Genomic DNA, 18,307 nt, shown 5'->3' on the forward strand with positions numbered 1-18,307 from the left:
CTTCAGCTTCGGCGTCAGGCTTGGCGCTGAGAAAATAACCACCGGTGCGTCGTTTGTCTTCAAAACTACCGTCGATGGCGGGCTCGCCGTCGAAAAGAAGAACAGGTACGTCGACGACGTCAAAGGATCCAGCTCCGTCGTCGAAATCCCCTCCGCCGTCGTCAACTGGGCGACGATCAGCGTTGAGGAATGTAACTCCGCCGCCGTCAACCGGGCGACGGTCGGCGTCGAGATCCAAGGCCCCTCCGCCGTCGTCAACCAGGCGACGATTGGTGTCGAGGGAGGTCACTCCTCCGCCGTCGTCATCCAGGCGACGACCGGTGTCGAGAAGTGTGACCCTTCCTCCGTCGTCTAAGAAACGACGTTCGGCGTCGAGGACCAAGACCCCTCCGCCGTCGACAGTAAAACATTGATCGGCGTAGAGGACGCAGTCTCCGTCGGCGTTTCGTCGACGCTCGGCGTCGAGGGTGACCAATACCCCTCCGCCGTCGTCGCACAGACATTCAACGTCGAGACAGAGGGCTCCGTCAACGGCTGGTCATCGCCGTTCGACGTCGAGAGAGAAGGCTCCGTCGACAGCTGGTCATCGCCGTTCGACGTCGAGAGAGAAGGCTCCGTCGACGGCTGGTCATCGCCTTTCGACGTCAAGAGAGAGGGCTCCGTCGACGGCTGGTCATCGCCGTTCGACGTCGAGAGACCATAGATCCTCGCATCGATCGCCGTCGAGGCATTCGAAGTGTAAGGATTGCAGGCTGGTTCCACAGGAGCGTCAGGAATCTGAAGAGTAATCCGCAGCCTTCCCCTACGGTCTTCCGACTCTATCAAGCACTAGAGTACGAGAGACACGCCAGGGGAAAACAGGGAAACAAAACAAGGAAAGATGGGGGAAGACAATGATGATTGATGGTACTCTCCAGTAGTGAATGCGATGGTGCTTCAATGAAAGGAACCGGCAAACAGGTAGGCTGCAATGACAAGAGTAAGTAAAACACTCTAGCTCTAATCCAATAACTAGAATATACCAATGTACAAATACACAAACATATCACGTACCCCAGGTTCTTAATATGTCGCTGATATAACAGGTGAAGGTGGAAACAAAGGCACAGCGTCTGGAGCTATGATAGGGATGACACAATAGGCTGTTGAGCACTTGCAGGTGAGATGGTGTATGGTACAATAATGGCCTAGATAACCCCTTCTTACTTCAACTATAATGGACCAGCCTTCGAAGACACTTTCACTACTGTCTGGCATATAATGAACCTTCCGCCCAACTCTTCTGCAGATGTTTTACGAAGTGTATCACCATCTATGAGAACCAAAGCGGAACATATATAATCCATCCACATGTATCACTAGTACTGAAGAAAGATTGGTAGCGCATGTGCGCTCTTACCGTGATTCCCTGTAGTGTGGAATATGCACCCACCCTGATCCACACAAGAGTGCCACCAAATACCAAGGAAAGGGGGTTTCCAGTATAAGTTCAGCTTTAATGGCGGATGTTCTGGAAACAGGGAACGTGAAGGACAACGTGGAAACAGGATAGGGACAGGAAATAGTAAGGGAGCAACCTAACTGACTAACTAAGAAAATAATGAATGGGGAATGCACCGACACCGGACAGCGGAGCACAAACCCGGCCGTCAGGTGTAGTACACAAATACTCGAGCAGCAACAGGTAAGACTAATCCCACCGGATGGCGGAGCTAAGCCCGGCCGCCGGGTGGAACCTGCAACCTGCGGACACTTGGGGAAGTACACTCTGAGACTAGTCCCACCGGATGGCGGAGCACAGCCCGGCCGCCGGGTGGAACCTGCAACCAGCGGAAACTAAGGAAGTTCACTCTGGCGCCGTGAACAAGCTCTCCAAACTGCACAGAAGAAGGCTGTGCCCGGCCGGATGGCGGAGCTAAGCCCGGCCGCCGGGCGAGGCACAAGGAAAGGGGGAGAGGAGGATAGGCGTTTACAAGGTACGCCTGAGGCAGCGAAACGCTGCCGAACAAATGCGTAAGCGAGTCCCACGATAGGATGGTGCAGGGGACGCATACGCTAAACCAGCAACAAAACAGGAAAGTCCAAACAGGAACTACTAGGTCAGGCAACAGGAATAGACGGAACCGGAAACAAGGGAAGCTTGACGCAAGAACGTGAAGCGTCGTTCCCTGTCTCCTGGTTCCTTAAATATCATGCGTCTTAAAGGGACAGCGTAGGGGAGTCCCGAGGCATGACAGTACACTCCCCCCACGATGCTCTCCACCTGGTTTGGGCTTGTCAGGATATCTCCGATGGAATTCTCTCAATAATCGGGGAGCATGAACATTGTCCGCAGGTTCCCACGTGCGTTCCTCTATACCATACCCTTTCCAATGGACCAGGTATTGCAACGTGTTTCTAACTCTCTGGGAATCCATGATGGCCCCAACCTCATACTCCTCTGAATCCTGCAGGATAACAGGAGCAGGTCTCACAGGAACCTTAGTCCCTGGTTCAACCGGTTTGAGTAGCGACACATGGAAGACCGGATGGATCTTAAAGGAGGGAGGCAGGACGATCTTGATGGCGACAGGATTGATCACCTCCACCTTGTAAGGGCCTATGTATTTGGGGCTAAACTTGCGTGGACCCCCCAAAGTGATGTACTTAGTGGAGAGCCAGACCTCATCTCCTGGTGAATAAATGGGTTCCAGTCTCCTGTGTAGGTTTGCCCCTTCGGTGTATCGCACCTTTGCCATTTCTAGATTCTCTAGTGCTCTCTTCTGTACTTCGTGTAGGTGTTCTACTCTGTCTGAGGCAGCTGGGGTTGGACAATCGGTAGGGACACCGGAGGGCAATAACCTGGGGTGATAGCCATAAGAACAATAGAAAGGAGAGGTCTTGGCGGAGGAGTGTGAGCTTTGGTTGTAAGAGATTTCAGCTAACCAGACTAACTCATCCCATTCATCCAAGGTCTGCAACATCTGATTCCGGATGTACTGCTCGAAACACTGGTTAACCCTTTCTGTTTGCCCGTCAGACTGTGGATGGTGACTGGAAGACAAACGGACATCAATATGGAGAAGGGAACATAAACTTCTCCAGAATCGTGACACAAATTGCGCCCCTCTATCGGACACTAGAACAGAAGGAAAACCATGTAATCGGACTATGTGCTGCATGAATATGGATGCCAACTCTACAGCTGTGGGCAAGCCCTTTAAGGGCACAAAATGAGCCATTTTAGTGAATAAGTCTACTACCACTAACAGTGTATTGTTCTTCAGTTTTGTGAGCGGTAGTTCTACTATGAAATCAAGTGACACAGTATGCCATGGACCTGCAGGTGAAGGTAGAGGCATAAGAAGGCCCACTGGATTGAGACGTGACACCTTGGTCTGAGCACACACACAACATGTCTTCACATATTGTTCGATGTCTTTCAACATAGTAGGCCACCAAAAACGGTCACGCACAGCCTCTATTGTTCTCTTGATTCTGGGATGGCCTGCTACTGGATGAGAATGATACCACCTTAGGACCTGTTCCTGTAGCTCTCTTGACGGTAACACCACTCCCCCTTGTACCCGTACCAGTCCTCTTCGCAGCGACATTTCCTGTGGCCCTACCACTTGCATCATGTCTGCTGCAACTTGACTAGTTCTGACCAGTGTTAGGAATTCATCCTCGTTCTGTACAAGTCCTATGATGTTAGCTCTGGGGATGATGTTGACTTGCTCAATGGGGTCTGAAGGGATATCAAAACCCAACCGGGACAGGGCATCCGCCTTACCGTTTTTCCTCCCAGGTCTGTATTGGACGGTGAAGTCAAATTCGCTAAAATATTGGGACCAGCGTAACTGTCTCATGGATAGGGCCTTAGCTGATTTGAGGTACTGGAGGTTTCTGTGATCTGTATACACTACAGCAGGATATCTAGCCCCCAAGAGATACTGCCTCCACTCCTCAAACGCCTTCTTAATGGCTAACAGTTCCTTGTCTCCTACGGCGTAATTGTACTCAGCAGGAGTGAACTTATGCGAGAAGAAAGCGACCGGATGGCACTCTCCAGTCACCGCATCCTCTTGGGACAGCACACCACCCACGGCCACTTGAGAAGCATCCACTTCCACCACAAAGGGCAATGCAGGGTCCGGATAACGCAAGACAGGAGCGCTAGTGAACGCCTTCTTCAGTAGGCGAAAAGAACGATCTGCTTCACCAGACCACACAAAGGGAACGCCTTTCCGCAATAGCGAAGTGACCGGCGATATCAAGGTAGAGAAATCACGGATAAACCGTCGATAAAAGTTTGCTAGGCCCAGAAAGCTTTGAATTTCCTTCACCGAACGAGGAGCCGGCCAAGCTAACACAGCCTCTACCTTGGAAGTATCCATACTAAGACCCCTAGGGGATACGACATATCCCAAAAAGGGTACTTCCTTGGTGTGAAAGGTACACTTTTCCAGCTTGCAATACAAACGGTTGTCAAACAGTCGTTCCAATACATTGCGGACATGTAGTTTGTGTTCAATCAGGGTACAGGAAAAGATCAATAAATCATCTATGTAAGCAATCACATAGATCTCAAGCATGTCCTTTAATACCTCGTTAATAAAGAATTGAAACGCCGCAGGGGCATTACATAGCCCGAAGGGCATCACAAGATATTCAAAGAGACCGTATTTGGTGCAAAAGGCAGTTTTCCATTCGTCACCCTCCTTGACACGCACTAGATGGTAAGCCCCACGTAAGTCTAACTTAGTGAAAAATTGGGCATTGCGTATTTTGTCAAGGAGGGAGGCGATGAGAGGCAGGGGGTAACGGTTCTTGATGGTAACATCGTTCAACTTTCGATAATCAATGCAGCATCGCAAACCCCCTTCTCGTTTTGGGATGAAGAATAAAGAAGAAGAAGCCGGGGACCGAGATTGTCGGATAAACCCTTTCTGAAGCATGGAATCCAGATAGTCCCTTAAATAAACATTCTCCTTTTCAGTAAGGGCGTAGACTCTACTGCAAGGAATTCTAGCTCCTGCCTCTAGCTCTATACGGCAGTCATATACTCTGTGTGGGGGAAGAACCTCAGCTTCCTTGGCATCAAAGACTGCCTGTAGATCTTGGTAACAGGGTGGTAAGGACGAACTAGACATTTGGCGGTCGTGGTTCATACTTAAGCCTTCTACAGCTGCCCCCACTATGGGTGAAGGCACGACAGAAGGAAAGGTAACCGTAGATGTTTCCCAATTAATAACAGGATTCTGAGACCTCAACCATGGGATACCCAGTAATACTGGAAATTGTGGCGAACAAATCAAATCAAACACCACTTCCTCCTGATGGTCAGAATCTATAGTCATACGAAGAGGACTGGTACATTGAGTTACGGGGCCAGAAATAAGAGAACTGCCGTCTATAGTAGTAACAGTACTGGGTGTCTCCTTTGTAGTATAGGCTATCAGATTTTCTTTTGCCCACTCTTGGTCCATGTAATTTCCGGACGCCCCAGAATCAATCATAACTAATACATGTAAACCAAGCGCCCCCTGAGTCATATGTACTGAAATATATAGATGGTTCGTGGGAGTGGTGTTAATATCAGAAGAAGAGACTGTAAGACCAGATCTACCTGGGTTCCTTGTCTCACAAGAACCCAGGCTTGCTAGTTTCCCTGTAATTTGGTTTGTGTGGACTTGGGTTTCACCGGGCATTCCCGCAGAAAATGACCTGCTTTACCACAATAAAGACAAAGTCTAAGAGCTCTTCTCCTCTGTCTCTCTTCTGTAGTCAAAGGACCTCTAACAACACCTATCTGCATAGGTTCACTGTCATCACTGGATTTCTCAGGAGTGTTCTTTTTCTCCTTCGTGCCAGCGTAACGGTACTCGTGTTTCCCTCTCTCTTTCCTTCTTTCTTGGCAGCGATGATCTATCTTTACCACTAAATCGATTAATGCTGGACAGGAGGTGGGAAGGTCGACTATTTGAGAGAGAGCGTCTTTCAATTCTTCACGTAAACCCCTATAAAACATAGTACTCTGTTTTGCTTCAGGCCAGTCAGATTCAACCACCAAGCTGCGAAATTTGGTTATATAAGCTACCAAATCTTGGGTACCCTGTTTAAGGTCTAGCAACTCAGTATCAGCTGAATGAGTATACGTATGTCTATCAAACAATTTGCGAAACTCTCGCCTGAAAGCCGAGTAGCTGTGCAATAAAGGATCATCCCTGTCCACCAACGGAATTGCCCAGTCGGCCGCTGACCCACTAAGATACGAGATCACAAATGCTACCTTGGCCTGATCTGAGGGGAAACATGCTGCTTTACAAGAAAAGTGTAACTGACACTGGCTAAGGAAAGCAGCGCATCATGCTGCGTCCCCTGCAAATCTCTCAGGGGGTGCCAGCGGAATGATAGGGGGAGTAGTCACTTGTACCACTGATGTACCCCCTCCTGAAGCCCCCGAGGGCTGCTGCCTCTGGAGCGTGTCTACCCTAGCCATTAGAGTTTGCGTTTCGACCTGCAGATTACCTAACATACCCGCTAGATCCGTCAGGGTCACTGCTTCGAGATCCATGACGCTCGGGCAGAACGTACCACTTGGGCTTCACGTTCTGTAAGGATTGCAGGCTGGTTCCACAGGAGCGTCAGGAATCTGAAGAGTAATCCGCAGCCTTCCCCTACGGTCTTCCGACTCTATCAAGCACTAGAGTACGAGAGACACGCCAGGGGAAAACAGGGAAACAAAACAAGGAAAGATGGGGAAGACAATGATGATTGATGGTACTCTCCAGTAGTGAATGCGATGGTGCTTCAATGAAAGGAACCGGCAAACAGGTAGGCTGCAATGACAAGAGTAAGTAAAACACTCTAGCTCTAATCCAATAACTAGAATATACCAATGTACAAATACACAAACATATCACGTACCCCAGGTTCTTAATATGTCGCTGATATAACAGGTGAAGGTGGAAACAAAGGCACAGCGTCTGGAGCTATGATAGGGATGACACAATAGGCTGTTGAGCACTTGCAGGTGAGATGGTGTATGGTACAATAATGGCCTAGATAACCCCTTCTTACTTCAACTATAATGGACCAGCCTTCGAAGACACTTTCACTACTGTCTGGCATATAATGAACCTTCCGCCCAACTCTTCTGCAGATGTTTTACGAAGTGTATCACCATCTATGAGAACCAAAGCGGAACATATATAATCCATCCACATGTATCACTAGTACTGAAGAAAGATTGGTAGCGCATGTGCGCTCTTACCGTGATTCCCTGTAGTGTGGAATATGCACCCACCCTGATCCACGCAAGAGTGCCACCAAATACCAAGGAAAGGGGGTTTCCAGTATAAGTTCAGCTTTAATGGCGGATGTTCTGGAAACAGGGAACGTGAAGGACAACGTGGAAACAGGATAGGGACAGGAAATAGTAAGGGAGCAACCTAACTGACTAACTAAGAAAATAATAAATGGGGAATGCACCGACACCGGACAGCGGAGCACAAACCCGGCCGTCAGGTGTAGTACACAAATACTCGAGCAGCAACAGGTAAGACTAATCCCACCGGATGGCGGAGCTAAGCCCGGCCGCCGGGTGGAACCTGCAACCTGCGGACACTTGGGGAAGTACACTCTGAGACTAGTCCCACCGGATGGCGGAGCAAAGCCCGGCCGCCGGGTGGAACCTGCAACCAGCGGAAACTAAGGAAGTTCACTCTGGCGCCGTGAACAAGCTCTCCAAACTGCACAGAAGAAGGCTGTGCCCGGCCGGATGGCGGAGCTAAGCCCGGCCGCCGGGCGAGGCACAAGGAAAGGGGGAGAGGAGGATAGGCGTTTACAAGGTACGCCTGAGGCAGCGAAACGCTGCAGAACAAATGCGTAAGCGAGTCCCACGATAGGATGGTGCAGGGGACGCATACGCTAAACCAGCAACAAAACAGGAAAGTCCAAACAGGAACTACTAGGTCAGGCAACAGGAATAGACGGAACCGGAAACAAGGGAAGCTTGACGCAAGAACGTGAAGCGTCGTTCCCTGTCTCCTGGTTCCTTAAATATCATGCGTCTTAAAGGGACAGCGTAGGGGAGTCCCGATGCATGACACGAAGTCGAGATTGTTGGACCCGCCGACTCCCCAGAGGCGTTCGACGTCGAGAGAAAAACATACGACGCTAGAACGCTTGACCTCGAGACATTCAGAAAGGGCTCGATCGTCGTCAAGAAACTCTGTGATCATGGTTACGGAGTCAACTTCTCGTCATTCTACTTCACAGTCTTCTGGCTCCTCAACTACATCCTCAAGGTCCACAAGTCCTGTCCTCAGATCTCCTGTGCGTCAGCCAGATCCGTCGGCTGCGAAGGTCAGACTGTCACTCAGATGGTACAAGTCATTGGACCATTGGCGAGATTCAGGGGCTACCAAACGTATGCACGAGTACGTCAGTCCGCAACACAGATCTCCTCTCCAGAGACTGGTGGATGAAGTGGACAGGCGTAGTCCTCCCAGGCGCCAAGCAGACAAATCACCTGTGAGAAGACCAACCAGATCTCACTCTCCCAGAAGGGAAAATCCGGTGAGATCCCGATCTCCCAGAGAAGATCCTGTCAGATCTCGTTCACCAAGAAGACAGGATCCGGTCAGATCTCGCTCTCCTAGAAGAGAAGAGCACCCAAGAAGATCACATGAGAGGGGGCACGGTGCTCACCGTAGACGTCGAAGAACTCCGTCTACTTCATCTACCTCTTCTACCGTGGAGAAGTGTGGCTCAATGGTTAGAGCGGCAGACCCTGATGCAGAGGTCTAGCCCGGGACCAGGGTTCAATTCCCCGCCTCTGCGGGTCTTGGGCTCAAAATTCCACGGCCCTGATAATTCTCGCCTCGGTGCCTATTCCAATCATGGAGTCCCACTCTGCAACTCTGGGCAATAGCTTGCTTAATCTCCACAACGGCCCCCACAACGCTAAGGATGTCTGGCCTCCACCTTGGGGGTGCCCAGGAGTGGACACCTCACAGGGAAAGCCAGGATGGGTTCCACAGCGGTATTCGTACAAGCGCCTTGAGACCCTTGCGGGTGAGTAGTGCGCTATACAAGTATCAATTTACATTACATTACCAGGTCTTCCAAGAGGGATTACTCTCCCACGTTGACGGATAGTGCTGCTTCTAGATCCTCTCCAGTGGATGACATCGGCACTTACCTGGATGTCCTGCAAAGAGGAGCTCAGAAGCTGAGCATTGAAATGTCTGTCCCCCAGGTTACTACGACAGTAATTTTTGAAACTTTGCACAAAAAATCTATCTCTCGTCCACTGCTGCCTTTAGTCCCGGGGATTATGGATCCGGTCAAGGACGTTTTCCTAACTCCAGCAGCCATCAGAGCGGTGCCAGCCCGCATACAGAAGAAATACAAACCGGCTTCTTCTGACCCAGTTTTTGTAAAATCTGACCCTCCAGCAGACTCTGTAATAGTGGCAGCAGCGAGGAAGACGCATGCAGTTGCTGCTTCCTCTTCAGTCCCACCAGATAAGGACAGCAAATCTCAGGATTCGTGGGGTTGCAAAGTTTGCAATTCAGCTGCCTCCACACTGAAGGTCTCCAGTGCGGCCGCACTGCTGGGTAGATACGACAGAGCCTTATGGGACTCCATGGAAAGGTTCAAGTCCAAACTGCCAAAGGAAGACCAGAAGGACTTCGAAGAAACTATGACAGAAAGATGTCTGGTGGCGAACCAGTTGATAAGCACAGCAGCGGACGGTGCAGTGCTTGCGGCACATTCCTACTCACATGGGGTTTGTGCCAGGAGGTCGGCTTGGTTGCGCCTCACAGGGCTGAATCCGGATGCTCAGCATCGCATCCTTAATCTTCCCTTTTCGGGTTCCTCTCTCTTCGGAGAACATGCTGACGAAGAGATGACCCGTATGAAAACTGAACTGGATACGGTAAAAGCGGTGGGTTTGGAGAAGAAAAAAGAATTAAAACGCCGCTTTAAGACCAACAGGGGGAGAGGGGCTCAACAGAGGGTTCAAACCCCTAAGTGGTCCCAGAATAAGAATCAAGGAAAATCCCAGTTCTGAGGCAAATCCAACAGAGGTAGAGGAGGTCACCAACAGTTCTCTACCACCACGAGAGGAGGAAAGGCTTGATCGGCGGCTTCCTCTGGCGCCGTTGCCCACTCCAGTGGGAGGAAGTGCTTCACAACACCTGGCAGAGTGGGTCAGCATCACAAAAGATCAGTGGGTGCTGAATATACTGCGCAATGGATACAGGCTACGTTTCCGTGCGCTCCCAAAAAGCATTCCTCCAAAGAACTCTTGCCCTCACCAGCTGAGCTTGCTCCGCAGAGAGGTGACAGTCCTACTACAAAAAAGACCTATAGAGGAAGTTCCTCCCTCTCAAAGAGGAAAGGGAGTCTGCTCAAGATACTTTCTTGTCCCCAAAAAAGATCAGGAGGACAAGTTCAGACCTATAATCGATCTGCGTCTCCTAAACAAAGTCATCGTCAGAGAAAAGTTCCGCATGTTAGCTCTTCACCAAATATGCCCACATCTTCAAGCCGGAGATTGGATGTGTTCGGTGGATCTGCAAGATGCATACTTTCACATTCTGATTGCTCTACAGCATCTCAAGTACTTGAGGTTTGTCGTAGGAAGCAAACACTACCAGTACAAGGTGCTTCCCTTCGGACTCAAGTCCGCACCACGAGTCTTCACCAAATGCATAGCAGTGGTGGCGGCTTTTCTTCACAAAAAGGGACTCTTCATCTACCCATACCTGGACGACTGGCTCCTAAAGGGCCCATCTCCGGTACAGGTAACGCACGATCTGCAACTTTGCCTACTCCAGTTGCACAGGCTCGGTCTCCATGTGAACCTGCAGTAGTCAGTCCAGCGGCCGACACAGTCCATCCACTACCTAGGCTCCGTTCTGGACACAAAATTGGGAAAAGCGTTTCCTTCGGAGGAGAGACTTTTTTCCATGAGGCAGAAGTGTGGGATTCTATTAGAGTCTCGGCTTCCAACAGTCCGACAGGTAGCCTCCCTGCTGGGTTCCATGGCGTCCTGCATTTTTCTCATTCGGAACGCCAGGCTGAGGATGCGGCCTCTACAACAGGCTCTCGAAGACCAGTGGGACCAAGCGACAGGGCGTTGGGAAGATCGTATCACTCTTTTCCAAGCAGCGAAGGATGCCATCAATTGGTGGTCTCGGACGAGGAATGTGCTGGTGGGAGTGCCTTTTCACCAGCCACTACCAACCCAGTCTATAGTGACAGTTGCCTCTCTACAAGGCTGGGGAGCGCACATGGGTACCCTTCAGATTCAGGGTCAGTGGTCTGCACAGGAGCGGACGTACCACATAAACATGCTGGAGCTCAGAGCGGTGTTTCTAGCTCTCAAAGCTTTTCTTCCAGCGATCAAGGCCAACTCAGTCTTAGTTCAGACAGACAATACAACCACCATGTTCTATCTGAACAAACAAGGAGGTCACGCCCTCTCTCCCTGGAGGCTCAAACCATCTGGCACTGGCTTTTCTCTCGAAACCTTTCAGTGGTGGCAGTGCACCTTCCAGGCGAGTTAAACATCAAAGCAGACGCACTCAGCAGGCACTTCGAAGATCAGCCAGACTGGTTGCTAAACGACGAAGTGGTAGAAGAGCTTTTTCGTTGTTGGGGTCGTCCAGCCATAGACTTGTTTGCGGACGAAGAAAACGCAAAATGCCACGCCTTCGCGTCCAGATTCCACCGGCCAGGGATGCAGGGGAATGCTCTCCTGATGGATTGGTCGGGAACATTTGCTTACGCGTTTCCTCCCCTGCCTCTGATTCCGAAGGTAGCTTCCAAGCTCCTCAGGTCGGACATGGAGATGATCTTGATAGCTCCAGATTGGCCACGACAGTGGTGGTACCCGGACCTGCTGCATCTGTCTGTGTGTACACACAGACGACTTCCTTGCAAACCAGACCTGTTGAGCAAGATGAACGGGAGGATACTGCATCCCAACCTCTCATCACTGAACCTGACAGCATGGCACCTGAGGTCCTGCAATATGGGCATTTGAATCTGCCTCCCGAATGTATGCACATTTTAAAGGAGGCTAAGAGACCTTTCACGAGAGTGTCTTATGCGTTCAAGTGGAAAAGGTTCTACATATGGTGTAGGGATCATCACTTAGATCCAACTAAAGGGCAGGAGGAGGTAATCCTGCCATACCTCCTTTCCTTGGCAACTTCTGGTTTGAAATATGCTTCCATTAGAGTGCATTTGTCAGCCATAGTAGTGTACAGGAAATCACCTAATCAGATTTATTTCTTTCAGGTTCCGGTGGTTAAGGACTTCCTCCAGGGGTTGAAAAAAGTGTATCCCCCTGTGCGAAATCCTTCTCCTCCTTGGGAATTAAACCTGGTTCTATCCAGGTTAATGTCACCTCCTTTTGAGCCCATCCACAAGGCCTCTTTGCAACATCTCTCTTGGAAAGCGGCCCTTTTTGGTGGTGATTACCTCAGCGCGCAGAGTAAGCGAGATACAAGCGCTCTGCGCGAAGGAACCATATACTGTTTTCCACCACAATAGAGTAGTCCTAAGGGCTCATCCATCTTTCTTGCCTAAAGTGGTTTCTGATTTTCATATAAATCAGTTCATTTCCCTCCCTTCGTTTTTTCCAAATCGCACGACCCCAGCCGAGCGATCACTGCACCCCTTGGATCTTAAGAGAGTGCTCAAGTTCTATTTGGAAAAGACTAAAGGGATCAGGAAAACGGATCAACTGTTTGTGAACTATGGTTCAATGAGGACGGGCTTTCCAGCGGCCAAGAGGTCCATCTCCAGATGGATTGTCTCTTGCATTAAATTGGCCTATCAGCTTGCAGGCAAGCCTTTACTGGTGTCACCCAAAGCGCATTCCACTAGAGGGAAAGCAGCTACAGTAGCTTTCTTACATGACATTCCAATGTCCGAAATATGCAAGGCTGCAACCTGGAAATTTGTTCATACCTTTACGAGGCATTACTGTCTCGAATCTGATTCCAGGGCCGATACTCAAGTAGGGCAAGCCTCCTTTAGAAATCTGTTTGGGTAGCATATAGCCTGCTCAGGCTTGTTGATGAGATTACTGTCTTGTCATTCCTTTGCCTGCAAGGAAGAGGATAGGCTCGCTATTCTATTCTAATGCTAGTGACTATTGATGAGGATCCCCTGGAAGAGAAGGATTAGTTACTTACCTATAATCCTAGTTCTCTTCCAGGGGTATCCTCATCAAAATAAGCAACCCTCCTGCCTCCCCGGGCAAAGGATATTCTTTAATAAGGAGATATTGTTAACCTATTTTGTTACTGGGTTTGTTTCAGTCTCCGAAAAGAACAACTGACCTAACTGTCACCCCTGAGGCATGATGGGATACCGGGGGTCATGGGTGCCTTAAAGACACGGTGTCAGTTTTTTGTATACAGCTACAGGTTAGCTTTTCAGTCTTTTTAGACTGTGTGTTTGCAATGCAGCCTGGGAGCTTTCTATGCTTTGTGATGTACCTTTGATTGATCTGCACTGAATTGAGAAAAGTATTGAAGTTGATGTGATATATATGAAATCTGTACTGAACTAAAAGTGTACTGCTTTTGCCTAAGAAAAGAACAAAAGAGAATTTTTATAAAAGGTACTGGTATTTTTCTAAACTGGTGTAGCGTCTTTTATTTTTAGTGGTCAGTCATTGAGTTACTGTGAGTGGGTCCTGTAAGCACTTAACCAACGCCTTGGAGTTTAGCTGTTTCCCCTACTGTGCCAGGCTACCCTATGTAGTCTAGGATACCCTAGGTCTAACAATATTGATGTATATGTTTCTGAGCAGCAGGGCTCAATTTTTCAAAAGTTATCAAGGAAGCAGGACAAACATTTCAAATAGCAAAATAAAACACATGCCCGACCCTACACCTCGTGAACATGAAGCATCAGACACAGGACAGAAAAAAGATCGATGCCAACTCTGTAATCGAAGCATCTTACCTTGGTGTTTTATATCCCAGCTATTTCCCAAAGAAAACTCAAGAGCAATGAACACAGAAGAACAGTAACATACAAAGAAAAAGGCATGGCGGCCCTCACGAGGGATATCACCATATGGCCAATAGTCACTTATTCCCTACCCCCAGGTACCCACCAGTATACATCTCTGACATTGTTTCCAGTGTAACGTTAGTCAGGATGAAGGATACTTTTTCGTGTGAGGATTATTGCAAGTAGTGAAGGTGGACAATTAAGAGTTATATAGAGGATAATTCAGGAGTTGGGATAGTCTCTTCCTCTCTGCATCCTCCACCTTCTTTTGTTCGTATCCTTGGTGAGGTGAAATATTTGGCAATTTCTGTACAGCTGATCAAGATCAATTTCTGTTTCTGGAGTAAGCTTGAGGCTTTTTTGGATATTGGTCTCTGAAAATGGGGAGTGGGGCATCATCAAACAGTGTTTGCTTGTGCGGCCAGATGTCTTGTCTTTCTTCTACCCACTACCATACTGCATCCAGGGTTTTGAAGAAGAATGTCAATGGCTGGTAATATATTTGTAAGTTTGCTGGGCAGAAGAGCATATATCAGAAAGTCAGCGATCTGAGTTTCCTCTTGACCATCCTTGTATGATTCTCAAAAAATTATGGTCTTTCCGTATTACACTTAAACTAGTGCAACAACAGTGCAAATCATTTGTGGTGGGCCAAACTGACTCTTAGGAAAAGGAGGGGCAGGACCTCTTTCCTCCTCCACTCAAATCTACGTGGGACTCGAGCTCACATGATGGGTGAGACCGTTCCCATATTGCAAGCTACTTGACTGGGAGCACTGAAAAATCTTGAAGCTGTATGTTACTGAGCTTTCGCCACACCACACAACTCCACTTCCCACAAAAGTCACTATTCAGGGCTTGATCAAGGTCTACATGGAGAGCAGACCTCTATATTCCGCAAACTCGCCTTATTAAAAAGGCGCTGTCCCACCCCTCCAGAACATGGCAGGAAAGCAGAAACAGGATCCTTCTTAATCCGTTAGTATCCCGACAATGCTTCCTGCTTCTTCCCAAGGCAGTTGAAGCGCTGGTCTCCGCTCCAATGCTGGGCTTTAAAGCGGCCCATGAGGGTAACTTCAGGCTCATCAACCCACCCCAACCTCGCAGACTCAGTCTGCTGTCCTGACAAAAAGGGATGCTGGGAGTGGTTGTGTCTAGTCTTTGTCTCTATATTCGGAGGTTCTTCTTCATCATCTGCACCTCACTACTCAACGGCTATGTCCCCTGCGTCTTAGGACAATTGGGACTGGGGGGCAAGAGTGCCTAATCTGGACTTTAAATGATATTGTGGGACTTGTGTTAAGGAGCTCGTCTAGCTCACATCCACTATTGAAAATGGCCAAGCTATTAGCCCCAATTGGGGAGGGAAGAAGGGTAGCAGCACCAAACACTGACACCAGGTTTGTGTGAAAAGGTCACTTTAATGAAACCGGTGCACTTTACAAACAACAACCTGGGCCTTTGCCTTACAAAGCTACATACCTCCCTATACAAAGTTGTTCACCTTTGGTAAGCTACACCCATCTCTAAATATCCCCCCCCCCCTACAACAACTTCATTCTGTCACTGTGTACTTGCTCCAGAGCTGATCAACTGCATCTGATACCTTAAAACTCCCCTCCTTCTTTTCTACAACTATTAACCTCTACGTAACTAAACTTCCTACATGACCTTTTTACTTCCTTGCTCTTCCAGGCGTGAACTTGACTACCTGTTTGTTGCCTTTCAGCCTGAATTGCCGCTGTCAACAACAATAAGCTTTGTAAACCATGGCAATGTCTCACCAATGACCTCTGCACGTGCTTCATAGCGACTATCATACATAGGTAACCCCCTCTTGCACACCTTTTCCAAAGTTTGCCAAATAAGGGCTGGGAAGTGTAAGAAGAAACACCCCTCCCAAACCCCTAATTAAAAGAGACAGGCGGGTGGGCCAAAACAGAACCTAACAGATACCAGCCACATTGTCACCTAGACAAAATGGTATCTGGTCACCTCAAAATTCCCGGCTGTATACCCCTTGGCCTACATACGTAGCCTAAAAAACACCCAAGAACCTGGGCAGTCGACCAATTGCTCCACTTCCCCAAAAAACAAGGGGCAGTCCTCCCTATGGTGGGCTGCCCCCTCCCAAATCCCTATTAGACCACTGATTTAGCACAAATATTCCAGAAACTCCTGAGAAGATATGTGCATGAAATGTATTGTGAATGTCCATGTATAATGTTGTGCAAGAATCACTTGGAGACGTCTGTTTTTTCTTGTACTTTATTGCATCGCAGACCACAAGGAGAAGAGGTCTTCCCAGCCAGGCAGGAGACGTTAACCCCCTTTGTACTCCATCAGAACAAAATCACAAGTAGACATCTTATGATACAATTCCATTGGATGTCAACCAGTTCCAATTAAATTAACAAATCACAACAAATAACAACATACTTTTCTTTATATTGACATTGTGAAGAGTTACCTATATTTTGACCACCATATTTTTGTATTTCATGTAGGTCAGCCGTTTGACCCTCACTTTCATATCAACAGCAGTGTTTCAAATGTTATCTGTGCCATCAGTTTCGGTAATCGATTTGACTATCAGGACCCAGAGTTCCAGAGTTTACTTCGTTTATTAGATGAGGTTTTAAAGCTGGAAATGAGTGTTTCATCCCAGGTAAGATGATGTCATATTAGCTTGTGTATGTATTCTTTTTAGCACCTTTTTATTGTGCATCATCATGATGACTAGAGTTTGCATGTGTTTTTTAGGAAACATGGCTAAAATACTGTAGAAGAAGTTATCTACCTGAAGGGTAGCTTCAAACAAATGCTTTACACGGGAAGCTATGAATTGAGCAGAAGAAGTGCTAAAGCAGTATATATTATGATCCAGGGATTCCAAGCAGCCCGATAATTCCTCACAATTGTGAATTATCATTACTACTGAAGAGGCAGCAGCAGTAAAAGGTCATACTTGACCCCAAATTTTGTTGAGCAGTTTAGATTTTAGTGGCTGAGTTCTCATTCCAGATTTGGCACTTAACCAAAACAAATCAGGTGATTTTTTAAAAATCATGAAATCTGCCTCAGTTTGTACAGCACTGATTGAACAGTGTACACTACCAGATTCATATTCCGATGACATCCTGGTTTGTATATTGCAGTATATAACAACAACAGGAGAGACAGGGATTGAGATCACTCTTAGTCCCATGATGAATACTGTTCAACAACAAAAGAGTGACTTATGGCGCAAAGGAAAATGCAAAAATTGCAACCCAAAAGTGGGGGGGAGGGGGTGTGAATATGTGATGAAAAAAACCTCTGTTTTTTTAAAAGAACCCTCACTCACCAACATAGTTGGTGACATGCTTCATCATTGGGTTCCCACCAGCAAGACCGAATGTCTCCCCGGTGTGCTACAACCTGAATTACAGCGAAGCGGGTTTTTTCGTGTGCTCGTGAAAAGGAGTGAGTGAAGTATTTAAATGATGGCAAACTACTCCCAAAAGTAATTTTAATGAAAGAACAGAATACGATCCTTAAAATCAAGTGTAGTGGATAGGTGTTGATTATAAAATTGAACCAACTGTATTCTCCATTAATTGTGAAAAAAGGTTGACACGTTTCTGCTAGAGATTGCTTAAATCGGCATAGCTTTTATCAGGACCAAGAAAATAACCCCCAGCGGTATACACACACTAAGGCGCACCTTGACCTTTGGGGTGTGTGTGTATTGTGTTTGGTAAGTTGGTGTGTTTATTGTGTACTTCACTCACTCCTTTTCACAAGCACATGAAAAAAAAATGCTCCGCTGTAATGCAGGCGTTGTAGCACACCGGGGAGACATTCGGTCTCCCTGGTGGGAACCCAATGATGAAGCATGTCACCAACTAGATTGGGGAGTGAGGGTTCTTTTAAAAAACAGAGGTTTTTTTCCATCACATATCTACACCCGCCCCCACACTTTTTCGTTGCAATTTTCACTTTTCCTTTGCGCCATAAGTCACTCTTTTGTTGTTGAATTGAATATTGTAGTGTCACAGAAAATGCTTCATCTTCATAATTAATGCTCAACCTTGCAAAATCTTCCACTGTACAGCTCTCCTCCGCATCTTGGTGTTAGCTTCACACTACATCAATACCTAATTCAAAGTAAATGAGAAACTAAGCGTTTCGCAAAGCTGCAGAAGTTTGAAACTCGTAATAGGAGGTTTCAGATGGTAGATACGAAAAGTTACACCATTCAGTCAGTGATTATGAAACATTTCCAGTCCCTTGG

The 18,307-nt window shown here is 47.8% G+C and overlaps 1 protein-coding gene across 2 annotated transcripts in view; it reads left to right on the plus strand.

The window, feature by feature from the left end:
• LOC144798754 (cytochrome P450 2J2-like) overlaps window positions 1-18,307 on the plus strand; it is a 404,320-nt gene that overhangs the window by 212,945 nt on the left and 173,068 nt on the right. For both annotated transcript variants that reach the window (XM_078669779.1, XM_078669787.1), the window contains one exon: window positions 16,539-16,699. In XM_078669779.1, coding sequence (XP_078525905.1) covers window positions 16,539-16,699 — 161 coding nt within the window. The remainder of the gene's footprint in view (window positions 1-16,538; window positions 16,700-18,307) is intronic.

The sequence above is a fragment of the Lissotriton helveticus genome, chromosome 1_2, assembly GCF_964261635.1.
Source record: "Lissotriton helveticus chromosome 1_2, aLisHel1.1, whole genome shotgun sequence".
Classification (NCBI taxonomy): Eukaryota; Metazoa; Chordata; class Amphibia; order Caudata; family Salamandridae; genus Lissotriton; species Lissotriton helveticus.